Source organism: Micromys minutus (genome assembly GCF_963924665.1).
Source record: "Micromys minutus genome assembly, chromosome: 31".
Lineage (NCBI taxonomy): Eukaryota > Metazoa > Chordata > Mammalia > Rodentia > Muridae > Micromys > Micromys minutus.
The window spans coordinates 163,926-179,310 of NC_137966.1; the positions used below are offsets into that span (position 1 = coordinate 163,926).

Below are 15,385 nucleotides of genomic sequence, written 5' to 3' on the forward strand. Positions count from 1 at the left end.
TGAGCTCAGAAGGTAACTTGTATTCATGAAAGTCTCTACCTGAAGCCAAGAGCCCAAATCTTGGTCCCTCCCCAGTCTTGGGATACAGAAGGAAATCCAAAAATACTAACTTCTGGAAGTTTATAGTATCTTCTAGAAAAGGGGATTGAAAACTAGCAAGTGCAAGAGATGAAAGACAGGTTCTACTAAAGTTGATTCTGGTATCTCTATTTCATCATCTCCTTCACTCCTTTCTCCGTTTCTCTCCTTGGGCTCCTTTTCTGTGAAAGCCTGTTCATTTTCTTTCTTTTTTTTTTTTGTTTCAGCTTCAAAAAAGCCTCTTCCTCCTACTCCTGAAGACAACAGGGTAAGTGAGGTGGGCTTGTGTGCTGTAAACCCAACTGTGGTCTCATGTCTGTTAGATCTGTGTGCTTGTAGTAGACAGATATTGGGGTATATTTAACACATTGGGTTTTGGGGTGTTATTTAGTACAGTAGTTCTCAACCTTCCTAATGTTCTCACCCTTTAAAACAGCTCCTCATGCCACTCAAGGCAAGAACTTGCAGGGAGGCTTGATTGCTAGTCCAATCAACCAAGGATATATAGGAGAAACCACAGATGATTGTTACCTAGCTAGTTTTCGTATATTTTTTAGGGCTACCTACCTAGGGAATGGTGCTGCCCACAGTGAGCTGGGCCCCTTCTACATCAACAACAAGGAAATCCCTTATAGATATGCTCAGAAGCCAATCTGATCTAGGAAGTTCCTCAATTCTCTTCTAAGATAATTCTTAGTTGTTATTGGGTTGATGGCTAAAGCTAGCAAGATTGTTCTACTTGAGGAAGACTGTGAAGTTGCCCTTCAGAGGAACAGTGTATTTGTTAGTTAAGATGGAGGATATCAATAGTCATAGGAACCCATAATCACAGGCTTTCTATTCTTTGGGTACAAATGAGGCCTGATCCAGATGTCTAAACTCAAGTTATTTCCAGTTCTCTCATCCATAGAACTCAGTACTTTGTATCAGGTCTCTCCTAGTTAACCCAGAAGAGCTTCCTAAGGGGACATATAAATGTGTCTGCTTGTGCCCTTCTCCCTAGCACCCAAGCAAGGAATTTTTTTGCCACTTCTGCCTGACATATGTCTCTCAACATAGTGGAGCTCAGCTTACCCACAACCAGGAGAACTCCTAGAGGCCAGAACTGTTCTTAGCCTTGCAGTAGAGTGACTAGGAAATGAGACCTTCACCTACTGCAAGCCTCTCTTACACACCCAGAACCTCAATTTGTCCTACTTGAGCCTCTGGCCCTCTTTTTCTACAAACGCCAACTTTTGATTTAATCTAGTGATTCTCAACTACATCATACCTAATACCCCATTTTAGGAGAAATGTTTGTAAAGATCCTTCTGTTACTCTGAGGGTAAATTGATTAAGTAGGGCCTAGAGAGATGACTCAGCAGTAAAAAGCAATGACTGTTCTTTGAGAGGATCCAAGTTCTGTTCCCACACCCATACTGGGTTACTCACAGCCAATTGCTTGAAACTTCAGCTCCAACTGATCTAATGCTTTCTTCTGGCCTCTGAGAGCACCAATACTAATGTTGCATGCACACGAATACACACACACATAAAGAAAATGAAAAATATGTATTTTTTCAAAATCTTAAATAGTACAACTTATGTAAATAAATACCTTTAGAGAAGATCAAGAAATATATTGTAATATTGAAAACAGAAAAAAAGAATAAATTGTATTTGTAAATGTAAATATGGAGCTATAAGTGTATGGGAAGTCATGATGAAATAAGCTATTGCCAAACTCATTGACAGAAGCCACTGTATTTGGCAACTTAAGTGCAATAGATACAGGGATGTTTTATTAATGGCTCAGTTCTAGTGTTTCCATGAGTGATAAGATTTTCCAGAATGGCAAACAATTCCCCAAAGTGCTCTACATTAAACTTCAGTGCATAGTTAGTGACACTCCTGGAAAAACTGACCCTTTGTATTGGGTAGAAGTGGGATCTAGCCTTTGGGCTTTTTTGAATATTGTGAAAGTCCAATGAGCTATCCATGATGAACAGAGGCTTCCTGTATATCATAATTCTATACAGGGTTTTCCCCATGTAGATGTCTGTTAAAACATTCAGAAGTTGGAAAGTCTGTAAGACACTGCAGAACATTTTGCATTCTTGACCCTTGCATTTTTAAATACCTGTAGTACACTTGGCAACATCTGACTACCCCACTATGTGTTCTACATGACCCATGGGAAATGTACCACCATTGTTTGAAACTCTGCCCTAGCCTTTTGCCTTTTTCTTTTAAGGGTTAATTGGGGAGTAGGATCCACAGTAACATGAACAGCATATCACTTTGGTACCTTCCTCAGGTGCCTTGAACACAGTTTATTCATTAGTTCTATGCATGGACTCAGGTCCACAGGCTCTTAGCTCTCTGGAGCACCCAGCCCACCACCTTATTTCAAGCTCCATAAATACCCAGACTTCAGTGTACTCAGAGAGTTTGTGACTTCTCAACACTACTTGACGAATGTGCAAATGAGCCCAATAGATAGAGAGAGCTGACAGGTTGACCTAACCTAAATCCAGAATCCCAGGGACTCACTCCCCGCTCTTGTCTTTGCTTGATTTTGTTGTCTCTTCCCCAGCGGTCATTTCAGGAACCTGAAGAAACCCTGGTCATTGCCTTGTACGACTACCAAACCAGTGATCCCCAGGAGCTTGCGCTGCGGCGTGAGGAGGAGTACTACCTGCTGGATAGCTCCGAGATCCACTGGTGGCGGGTTCAAGACAAGAATGGGTAAGAAAAGCACATGGCTACTGTGGGAACAAACAACTATGGGAAAGAATGTCTCATCTCCTTACATTGCCTGAGGCTGATCAGGGATGTTTCCACTGCCATACCTACTCCCTGCACTCCATCTTTAGCCACTGTCCTCAACTTGTTTTTAAATACATTTTAAATTCACCACATTGTGATGTAAGTGAAAAGAAAAGGCATGTAAACGTGGCAAAGAGCAGTGATCATGTTAGAAAGTATCAGACAGCACCCAAGACTCCATTATGAGAACAATCATAAAATAATGTGTGGACACAACAAGGTTCTGCAAATACTAATGGCCTACTATGGGGTTTGGATGAAAAAAAATCTTAAGAGTCCTTGTCCAATATTCTAATATATTAATATCAAGTGTTACTATTATGAAGTACCATATGCACCATGTGTGTGCATTGGGTCCCCTCAAAGTGGAGTTACAGGTGGTTGTGAACTACCATGTTGGTGCTTATGGAAGTCAAACCCAAGTCCTCTGCAAGAGCAACAAGTGCTTTTAACCACTGAGCAATTGCTGAAGCCCCTTCTTGTTACTTTGAACAAAGCTTGAGTGAAGACCAGGCATTGTTTATGTAGCATGACAGTCTTTTAGGTGCATACATATATGAGCACATACACTCCAATTCTAACTATTGAAAGGTTGAGTCATAGTATATGATATTTTAATATTACCAAATTTGTATACCCCCCAACAGGATTGTAGAAAAGCCAACACTGGCTATTATTAAGCTTCGAGAGGGTGGAAGGATATCTGTTAGTACATTGGAAGAATCTGGAGACATTTACATGTAACCAAGTTTAAATCACTCATTTCACCAGTTAAAACTGGAAGCTAAGAGATTTAAAGGGACTCTTCACCAGCTTTCTGGTGCTGAGTGGTAAATACATAGCATCTTTAAGATCTATAAAGGTATCACAACATAAAAAGTGTTCAGAATGTGGATTAATTCTTGCCATGTTTTTTCATTTCTCAACTATTAATTTCAACTCAAATTTGGCACTTCACCTTGGCATCCAGCTTGACCTTGACCTTTGTTTTTAATATTATACACAGTCTCATGCTGTATCTCAGGCTGGCCTGGAACTCACTGTGTAACCCAGGCTGGCCTCAAACTCCCTTTCTGCTTCAGCCTTGTCAGTATTAAGGTCACAGGCATATGCCTTCTGTTCAGCTTGACCTTATCCATTCTATCCTGGTTCTTTATCCAAAGATGCTCAGTTAAAAAGATTTTAAAGTTAAACATGTATAGCATCAACTGGGAACAGTTTTAAAGACTTGTGGTTGAAAAGTTAGGTTTTTATATCTTAATTATTTTGATTTTCTTACTGGGAAATAGTAGCATAAAGTGGAAAATTACTGATTATTACAAAAATTAATTGTAGAAAAGACAATTAGAAAGGTATTTTTTTTTTCTGGTAGAGGAAATTTCAAGTTGAAAGTAGCAGCAAGCAGAGCCTTGTAAGTAAAATAGCCATTTTTTATTTATTATATTTTATATTTTTGGAGGAGCATGTTGCTTTCAACCAAGCACATACTTTTGTTACTTTTATCAGCTATTTTATTTCATTTTTTATGCCTTATCACAGATACCAAATACTGTGAGGCTTCCCATTCTTAAACGACATCTTTAGATTAAATTTACTAAACAAAGACATGAAAACCAATTCTCTGCTAATCTGAACCCTTGTTTTCCTTTCTACAGGCATGAAGGATATGCACCGAGCAGTTACCTGGTGGAAAAATCTCCAAATAACCTTGAAACCTATGAGTAAGATACTGTATTTTTTTACTCACTTATTTGTATATTATTTGTTTGCTTGCATGCTTGATTGATTGGTTGATTGATTGCTTGGTTTACTGAGACAGGGTCTTATTGGGTAGCCTTGGATAGTCTGAAATTTATTATGGAGACCGAGCAGCCATAATTGTCTTGTTTCTGCCTCCTAAGTCTTCAGATAAAGGCATAATGATGGTATATTTAAAGGCTCAAAGGTATCACTTCCTAAATCAACTGTAACTACAAAATGGAGCTATCTAACTGGTAGACCTCATCTTATAATCAACATTCACCTCAATATGGCTACAAAATATTGCCCATTCTCCTTGTTCCAAAACATGCACAATATGAATTTAATCACAAAGATACAGCAACAAGTCCAAATTAAGAAATATTTCTAGGATGAAAGCCACAAAAGGGCTGAGAAATTTAACCTTATTAAAGGAAATGAATAAATAAATATAGTGAGTAAATACACAAATAATCATGGCTGGATTTATAACCATAAAAATGTTTTGTTACCAACACAGTATAGGAGAAAGTAATACAATTTTGATAAGGTCTGCAAGTAGACACTATATAGAGATATCGATTTTTAAATTCATGGAAACAGACCATTGAGTACTTAGTAAAAGTCTGCTCTCAAGTAATGCAGGAAAAATGTACCAGGGCTGATTAGATGACTCAATGGGTAAAGTACTTGTTGTTCACTCATGATGTCCTGAGTTTGATTCCCAAATGTATGTAAAGATGAAAGGAGAGAACTAACTCCACAAAGTTGTCCTCTGATCTCCACATTCATACACCACGGTGAGTGTGCAACACACACACACATACACACACACACAAGTACACACACCATAGACACACAATGATATATAAGTAAGATAATTAAATATGCCTAACCATATGTCTAAAGTATCTACAAAGAGTAGCAAATATGTAAGCATTCAGCCACTGGTTCATCTAGGTAAGGGTCAATAGGAGTTCATATATATATATATATAGTCTCAGCAATCGCTTTTACTAGCTGAGCCATCTTGCCTGCCTTGAAATGCAGTGTTGTGGAGCCTTGTCTCAGTGGGTACATCCACAAAACACTCCCCTACCTAAGGCTCAGAAAACATTGTAGGAGATGAGACAGAAAGATTGTAGGAGCCAGAATATTTGGGAGTTTACTGTGAGACCGAATCTTCTATTATTGTCAGAAGCTACACCCATGAAGTCTCACCAACATGACAGCTCAAGCATGAGCTGAACAAGGATGACACCAGTGAACATGACAAACCGGATGGAGAGATGCCCACAAGGCCTCAAGGGAGGGAAGAAGGGAGGGAGAGAAGGAGGGAGGAAGGGAGGGAGGAAAAATGATGGCTAGCTGTGAGCCTGGGAACAAGCTAATGAGCAGTATTCCTCCATGGTTTCTGCTTCAAGCTCCTCCCTTGAGGTCCTGCTTTTGCCTACCTTGATGTGGACTGTAACCTCAGTTACATGAGGTGAAATAAACCCTCCCACAAAAATAAAAAAATTAATACTCATTAAATATAAAGCATCAGAGAAGAAAGATATAAGATAACCAGAACCTCCGTTAACCCATTAGGATTCAATGGCCAGTGCAATGGTTTCTGCAATGTGAACAGATTCCAGGAACCAAGTGCTAACAGTTTTTAAATAGTGTCTTTCAACAGTTTGATCAAATATGTGTGAATCTAGCCCTTCCCAGGGCTGAGAGATGATTCATCCTTTCCAAGAATGTTTTTGCTGAGATGAAACAGATGAGAGATCCTTAGCTGAAATAATTGTTTTATAGTCACCACCTTTGAAGGAAAAAAATGGTTGTTTATTTCAAACGACTGCTTGGCTGAATAGCTGTGTTTGTTTTGGTCTCTAATCAAAATCCCTTTGTTTAAGATTCAAGAAGCAAATTTAAGGCCTCAACAAAATAAAACAGTAGGGAATTGATGGACCCCTGAGGGCAGTTAAAAATGTATATCCCCTACCTAAAAGAATTTTAAGTTCTTTTCATAATAAAAACCATATGGTTTATGAACTAGTTTGTACCATGCACTACCAGTTTGCATTTTCCAGGTTATGGAATCCCAGCTAGGAAATGATATAACATTACGTTCTGATATTTAATATATACCTAAATATAGGGAAGGTATCCATACTTTTAATTCTTTAACTTAAGTTTGGCTATTTTAAGGTAAGTTTTGCATGAGAACTCAAAATATACCACCTGCTAAGATATGGGTTGATAACTGGATTCAGGTTTTCTGCCTTAGCCTAGAAGCAGGGTCTTGAACAGGTTCCCAAAGCCTACTAATTCCCAGGTGTGGGTTCCATGACCTACAGTGTATCCTGAAACTGCAGGTAGTTCTGAACTCAGTGTGAACTATACTTTTCCCTCTATATACAGCCTATGGAAGATTTTACTTTAAATTAGATACATTGAGATATTAACACTAATGGCTAGCGGTGAAATAGATGTTATAACAATATACTACCATAAAATTGGCTGTTTCAAGGGTGACTTATACCCTACATTATCATCATGAGATTTAATCATGCTACTCAAAACTTAGAATTGATAATTTCTAGAACTGTCCATTTTGTATTTTCTGGGACCATGGTTTGACCATGGGCAACTGAAATAGCAAACCTGTAGAGGAGAGGCTACTGTACCTCACCTTCTGTGAGTTTTGATCTCTCCTATGGTAAAGAAAAGATCAGAGAAGACAGAGGAAAGCAAAACACTGCACTGCAGACATTGGGCATTGAATTCTAGCAGACCTTGGTCTATGAGAGTGACACTATTGTCTGTTGAACCCAGACATGTTTCATACTTTAGAGTATAGCTCTAGCAAGTCATATGCATTGTCTGGAGCTTGAATGGGATGAAGCACAGTTGCTGGCCATCTGGAAGCCCATGGAGGTGTACAGTCCGCTCTGCCATACTGTGTTTTAAAAGCTTGATGGAATCCCCTGGTTCTCTTCTTAGATGATCTCAAGTCGCCAAACAAGTTTTGAAGACTCTATTTCTTCCTTATCTAGAGCCTCTCCTGCATTTATTAAGCTCCAAAAATAAATTGTCGACTGACGATCATTCTCCTTTTGTTGTAGGCTTTCTGGCCCAGAAATAAGGCCCTGTAGACTTCCTTTACCAGGAAGTAACATAATATGTCAGACTTCATGATCCTAGAGAATTATTATCCAAGTGCTAGAGAACTCTGAATGCTATTTGGCTGAGGCTTTTATTCATGTTTTGGTTTTTATGTATTTTATATATGATAGCACATGTTCAATTGGATACTTTACACTAGCATTAATGGCTGGAATGAAGAAGGATGGGTAAAGAGAGATGTGCTGAACCTGCACTTCCTCACGAGACTACTGATCAACTTGCATGTCTGCACATCCTACTGCATGGGCTACTGATCATCCTGTGCTTATACATATGCATGGACAGTAAATAGCCTTCATGGCCTTTTCCTGCCTTTCTTCTTCTCAGCCTTGGTTGAGCCCTTTCTCCCCCACCGCACTTTCTTTTGCCTAAGTGATTAGGATGAACAAGATATGTCTCTGAATTATAACATTCAAAAACTTCATTCTTAAAAATGATTACTGTTTTTGCCATTTATTAATTACAGTCAGTTACAAAAACTGCAAAACGTCTGGGGAAACCCAATCTTAAGAAGAAGAAAATACAAGGAGTGTTTTTAAAGGATATTTGCTAAACTTGCAAATTAGCATTAACATTTTTATGGTTGTCTATCATCCTTCACCCACTTACAGCCACCCACTGACATATGAAATGGGGGAGGTGAATGTTTTCTACAACACTATCATGGAAAATTTCTACACAAAAGTAGAGAACACAGTACAAAGAAGGTCCTGAAAGTCAGCTTCAGCAATCACCAGTCTGATGCCAACTCTTGCTTTATCCTTTTTCTTTTCCAGATAAACACCTTACTACCAGGAAATGGTTATGGCTTTTCTTTTGGTTTGAAGGCTTGGTAGAAACAGAAAGCAAACACATGACTTTTGAGCATCATCTTTTATAAGTAAGCGATGAAGTTTTCAAACTGACCCATGGCTTGTTTTTGGCTTTCAGGTGGTACAATAAAAGCATCAGCCGAGACAAAGCTGAAAAACTTCTTTTGGACACAGTGAGTATCTGCATCCTCACTAAAAAGAAATTGTATGGTTTCCAGTGATGTTATGGTTATGCTGGTGTGGTGGATTCTTGTGTTGGCTTAACAACAGCTTTCAAGTCTGAGGACTCGTATTCTGAGGATTGCTGGGACTAGACAGCACAGGAAAGGAGGCCTGGGAAAGTGCTAGACCTGGGTGCTAACTGGCTGCTGCCATGACCTTGGCTTCAGGGATGCCCCACTTATCCTTGTCTCTGCTACTCAGATATGGATTCTGCCTAAAGGGACTGTAGTTTACAGGAGTCCTACAGATTTCTCACTTACAGTTTCTTCTCTGAAGCCTTTGCAGTCTGGAAGAAAGGCTGTTCTCACCCCGGGATCTTAGAGTTAGGAAAAAAAGGGATGAGCAGAAAGGAAGCATGATTTGATGTGTTGTATTCCCCTGTTCAGGTTTCTGTTCTGCTATCAGCTCAGTGGGTGACTGTGGGGATTTCTCTTCTGCCTTCTGGGCCCCCATCTGTCAGTGAGGACAAATTGAACATTAGACTATATCAGGGTGCCAGTGATCTGTTATCTCCATCGATGCTGCCCTTGTGTGCTCCTGGCCCTGTGCAGTTAGTCACTGCCATTGCTCCTGGACCCCACTGGGAACCAAAACTCACTGAATGGAAGGTGGGTAGAAGGGATACCAAGATCAAAGGCATATAGTGGAAGGAACTGAATTGAGTCCTTGAATGCCTGTTTCTCCTTGGTTCTCTATAATTAATCATCTCCCGTGATTTCCAATAGACCTCATATCTGAGTTGCTGCAGGTGTTTAAAATGCAGATTCTCAGGAGCCTGGGACATGGCTTAGGGGGTTTAAGGTTGTGCCATCAAGCCTGACAACCTGAGTTCAGTACCCAAGACCTGCATGGTAGAGGAAGAGACCTGACTCCCACAGTTGTCCTCTGACTTCAGCATGCCTACCATGGTGCATACATCCTACCCCCCCCCCACACACAAAAAATGTATATAACAAAAATACAGATTCTAAGATTCTGTGGCAGGTCTGTAGAAACAGAACTCCCAAAAGCAACCTAAATTTTGTTTTCTCCCTGCTCCCATTCGTTTGATTTAGTTTTCCAAGACAGGGTTTCTCTGTGTATCCTTGGCTCTCCTGCTATTCATTCTCTAGACCAGGCTGACCTCAAACTCAGAGATCCACTTGCCCCTGCCTTCAAATACTGGGATTAAAGGCCTGATCCATCATCACCTGTTCATATTTTCATGAGCTGGATTTAGGACACAAATGTAGCCAGCTCCTCTCATCCTCATTCTGTGTTGCTGGAAAACAGTAAAGTTTCATAAGAACTAACTACAAAGAACACAGAACTAGGGCCCTGAATTATGCTATATTTTAATAAGGACATTTTCTTTACAACCTGTTGCATTCTTAATAAAGTCAGTGTAGAGCTTCAAACAGCTCACATCAATGACGAAATAAATTCTTGCTGTTGAAAAGTTCTTTTGATGCATTTAAATGTATTTTGCTTTCTTGGGCCGTTGAGACATTCATTCTTGCTAATATTTTGAACTCAACTACCAAATACACTCTTTCTTCTTAGGTAAGACTAAAGGCAAACTTCAGAGGGGCCCACTAAGCTTTAGTCTGGGTTCTGGACAGTAAGAATGGGATGAGGGCTTCTTTCTATTGTTTTCATGCTTGCTGTCTGACTCAACAGTGTTGCTTCTCTAGTATACTCAGAGTCTTCTTGTCTCACAAGTATATGCCTCTTAAGAGATAGGTTATATTTACTTCTCCTGCTATTAACCAAAGCTTCTATGTTACACACTATAAACATGTATATTTCTACATTTTACTTTGTCCCTATTAAGTAAGCTTAGTTTTAACTGTATCTAGCACAAAACACTTATTCAACAACTACTTGTTCCATGAATGAGTTCACCAATTGCTTACTGTGTTTTTAAGTAATCATGGCTGGGATGGTCATGAGTATCTGTGAGGAAACTTTAAAAGCACAAACTCCAGCCCAGAGATATGATCCAAAGGTTGAGAATGCTTGCTGATTTTATAGAGAACCAAGGTTCAATTTTCCAGCACATATATGGCAGATCACAGGGGATCTAGTTCCCTCTTCTGGCCTCTGCAGACTCCTGTATGTAAACTCATGGAACAGCATGCACATAAACATTAAAAATGTAAAACAACAATCCTTCCCCTCAGCAAACTCCTGGACTCCAGGCCTATCCAATCGAGCCTCTCCAGGGGGTACTGAAGTAATTATGTGACTTAAATTAGTTTAGGGACATGGGAAAGAATCTCCTACATGTTCTGTTCTTCAACTGACACCTCCTTTAAAAATTCAGCCCTCTGCCTAGCCATGAGACGTTAATTTTCTTCTTTTGAACATTAAGATGTAATGTCACTTCTCCAGTGGTTCTGTCTGCACTCTGCCTTCAATCTCAGAATTTCCCCTCAGCCTTAGCCCTTCAAGACAGAGGGTCAATCCCTGTGGGCAGGTATTCTGTAACTATCTTCATGCATGCAGCAGCATCTTACACTTTGAGTGACCTACTCTTTAGACAGAAGCCTAACCTAGGTTAATTATAGTTGTGTGATTCCAAGATGTCATCAAAGATGTAATGTTGACTTTAAAATGGACTTGTTTTGAGAGACAAGCCCCACTCTGACTGGCCCCCATGAGAGATATATGTCGGAGACATTCTTAGAGCATACTTTTCAGCATGACAAGACCACAAAAGCATCAGCCCATATTTGAATAACATACCTTTGTTTTGAGAGTCCCCTCTACAAAGTCAGCTTCAAATCTCTGTACAAAAAGAAGGATATGCACACACTGAAACATGTCTCAGATGAAGACAAACAATATAATTCATGCTTCCACCAAATGCTACCACACAGGATCTGATAATAATGAGAACTAATAACCCTAATAGTCAGTGTCCTGGGATTGTATTCCAGGAATTGTTCTGTTCATATTATTCAAGTCTACCAACAGCCTTACAAAGGTCATTTCACAGATGAAGAAATTGACACATATACTTTTAATCAGAAAACACCTGGAATTAATAATACTACAAGGTGTTGCAGCTAGAATTTCCTTGAAAGACCACCTAATCCATCTCCTTTGTATTAAAGGCTGGTAAGCTGTGGTGACATTCAGAAAGTGGATCAGTGGCATGGCCTCACCACAGCAGGGATATGTCTGAAAAAGGGGGAGGGGGAGAGCGCATAAGGAAGGACATGAGTTACTCTTTTCTCCCATCTTTTCAGGGTTATACACATACTTCACCTTCTAACAATCGTTTTTTTGTTGTTTCCTCTTTATTTTTTTCTAAATGAAGCAATAAAAATCACTCTGAGATGTTGAGAGGAAGTGAAGCCCCATGTGGCAACATTGTTCAAGTCATTGCCCCCGCAACACTCTTTAGGGGCTATGTGCCTGTGGCTGCCTCTCAGCTCCTTGCAGGAAGTATGTGGTAAGGCACATGCTTTCCTCAAACTCTTAGCTGCTTCAGTCCCAAATGAGAGCCCATGTGGCTTTCACCAAATATTGCCCACAGTAACTCCAGTGAAGAAAGACAGTTTGGGGCAGGTGGAGCTACCCATGCTTTGCAGACCTGATGATGACCTTACCGCTCAGTCACCTGGTGTTTATAGAGTACTTACACCTGAGGGCTACTATAATCACAACTTGTTTACAGGAAAACAACGACTTCTTTGAAACAGTACCACCAACACAAACAGCCAGATATCATTAATTAGATAAAAGAGATGTTTATGCTCCTCTCTTCAGACAGTTGGGGAGTTTATGGTCTTTTTGGTCTGTTTCTTCCTTTAGATTAAATGACATAACCAGATAAAATCTGCCTCTGCTTGAGGTCTGTTTCTTCCTGTCTCGAGATTAACCCATCACATTCCAACCAGCCAAGAGCCAAAGCTACATAATTTGGCAAATAGTAAAAACTTTGGATAATGCCTGTTGAGCAAAGCCATCAAACAAAAGGTCCCTACTCCCAGCAGCCAGAAGGTGGCTGTCAGCTGATGAATGGAAAACATGTGTAGTGTGGTCTGACCCTAAAGTGGAATGTCACTCAGCCACAAGTAGCAATGAAGTCTTTACACATGTTACCACCTAGGTTGTCTTTGGAAACAATATTATAAATGAAAGGACCCACTCACAGAAAAACACATGCGATTCCATTTACAAAAAGAATCTACATAAAATGTCTAAAATAGGCAAATCTATTTCCAGAATGCTTATTAGAATGCATATTAGCATGCTCATCCCCTCTCCTCTCTCTGTCTCTGTCTCTGTCTCTCTGTCTCTCTGTCTCTCTGTCTCTCTCTGTCTCTCTGTCTCTCTGTCTCTCTCTCTCTCTCTCTCTCTCTCTCTCTCTCTCTCTCTGTGTGTGTGTGTGTGTGTGTGTGTGTGTATTCATTCATGCAAAACCTCTCCTTTGGTACTGATGGATGGAGGGGCTTCTGTTACTCTTTACTATAAATATTTTCCCTGTGTTTATAAACTGTATGACTTCCATATAAGGTTCCTGTCTAATTGTGACCTTCACTTATGACCTCACAATATCTAATTTAAGTAAGTCATAATTAACAAGCTCTGCAGATGGTCACAACTGATAAGAGAAGACCTAGGGATTCAGTTCTTAAGACGGTTCGGATTTTACAGTTTCTATCAGGAATGTGTAAATGGCATGCCTATTTGCTTATACTGACTCCATCAGAGAAGGCAAAACTGTCAGCATTTCCTTCTACCCACCCCCTCTGTCTCTGTCTCTCTGTGTCTCTCTCTGACTTTCTGTATGTGTCTCTCTTTCTCTCAACTAGTAGAATCCCACTGTTTCTCCATCAGTGAAATCAGCTTTGTGAGCAGGACTTGAGAAATCAAGCTTCATCCAGGGAACTGAGGGAACTATGGGGATAAGTCTTGTGTCCCCTGAGAAGGTGTAGAAGAGGCTGGCACATCATGAAACAAGACAGTGAATTTGCTCAGGCACCAAAGTTCAAACTTCAGTCCCACTGCTTACTATCTGGAGACCCATAGGAAACCCACTTAATCCCTCTGGTGCTCACTACTGACCTTGTTGTCAAAGAGGATAAAGGTGTCCAGACTCCAACACTGAGGGTTGGGAAATGTCTGTAGAGTCCAGTGCCTGGTGAACTGTAAGGGAGAAGGCCCATGTCTGTCTGTCTGTATAGGACCTCACAGGTACTGCTGCATGTATAATTGGAAATGGTTGCTGGCATTACTGAAAGGCTATTTTTTGCCACTCAGTGTTTCCTCCTTCCCAAAGCATGAAAGTGGAGCTAGGTTCCGGAATTTGGTTTTTAGATCACTAACCTTCCACTCTTTCTACCTAATACAGGGTAGAGAAGGAGCATTCATGGTCCGAGATTCCAGGACTCCCGGGACATACACAGTTTCTGTCTTCACCAAGGCCATCATAAGGTATGCCACTCAATTGGCACAGAGGAATTGGGACAGCTGCTTTGTGGGACAGCATAGGCACAGCAAGCTCCACCTATATACATCATGCAGAGCCTCACTGGCAGTGGTGTGGCTTCTGCCAATGCTCCTGTAAAGTTAAAGACCCAAGTTCAAGGGCAGAACTAGAGGAATTTAAAAGAGGCAGAACTGGGTGAATACCAGACCCTCTTCTTGGCTTTGGCAAGTCCTGATAGCAGAACTCTGAAGACATCACAAACTTGCTTCTGTATTTGGTGAGCATATCAGATAATGGAGTACAAGAAAGTATTTTCATCTAAAATTGGAAATAGACAAATGCCAATTTTTGATATGCTAAGAATAAAACCTATCTACCATAGTCCTGTGTGCCAAACTCCTGAGTGTGCATGTGTGCATGCTTGCAAATGTGTGTGTATGTGTTTGTGTGTCTGTGTATGTGTGTGTTTATATCCAGATTCCACATGTGAAAAAAAGCATTCAATACTTGTCTTTCTGAGTCTGAATTTATTTTGTTTAACACACTGGTCTTCAGTTCTATCCATTTACTTGTGAGTATCCTAATTTCTTCTTCTTTACAGTTAAATAAAACTATAGTATATATATGAAGCATGGTTTCTTTATCCATTTCTCTGTTGAGGAGCATCTGTAATGGCTCCATAACAGATGGCATTTTAAATGGTGCAGCCATAACCATGCATGGTCAAAAATCCCTGTGCTCTTCTGGTAATTACTGTGTGTGTTTATTTGTTTCAAGTGAGAACAACCCCTGTATCAAACATTATCACATCAAAGAAACAAATGACAGCCCCAAGCGGTACTATGTGGCTGAGAAGTATGTGTTTGACTCCATCCCTCTCCTCATCCAGTATCACCAGTACAATGGAGGAGGTAAGTTCTAGGGGACCAAGCCAGAAGGGGATCCCCACAAAGAGACTTGGGAAGAAATGACAGAGTCCCCACTGGGTTCTTCATGTAGCACAAACTGAACATAAATAGTAACTCAAGATGCAAATCAAAACCAGAAACAAACTAACAAACAAAAAACTTCCAAATGCCTAGGATCCCCATGCCCACCACAGGAAACACCGGCTCTGAGGTTACCATGT

At 40.2% G+C, this 15,385-nt stretch overlaps 1 protein-coding gene across 4 annotated transcripts in view; it reads left to right on the top strand.

Annotated features, from left to right (window-relative positions):
• The window catches only part of ITK (IL2 inducible T cell kinase), a gene marked incomplete at its 5' end in the record, with an annotated part of 53,977 nt that overhangs the window by 26,041 nt on the left and 12,551 nt on the right, over positions 1 to 15,385 (top strand). For 3 of the 4 annotated variants that reach the window (XM_080908082.1, XM_080908084.1, XM_080908085.1), the window contains 6 exons: positions 306 to 346; positions 2,654 to 2,805; positions 4,542 to 4,607; positions 8,731 to 8,785; positions 14,179 to 14,261; positions 15,034 to 15,167. In XM_080908082.1, the coding sequence (XP_080764208.1) occupies positions 306 to 346; positions 2,654 to 2,805; positions 4,542 to 4,607; positions 8,731 to 8,785; positions 14,179 to 14,261; positions 15,034 to 15,167 (531 nt within the window). Of the gene's footprint in view, positions 1 to 305; positions 356 to 2,653; positions 2,806 to 4,541; positions 4,608 to 8,730; positions 8,786 to 14,178; positions 14,262 to 15,033; positions 15,168 to 15,385 lie in introns of all 4 variants that reach the window. The other variant, XM_080908083.1, reaches the window with a different exon arrangement.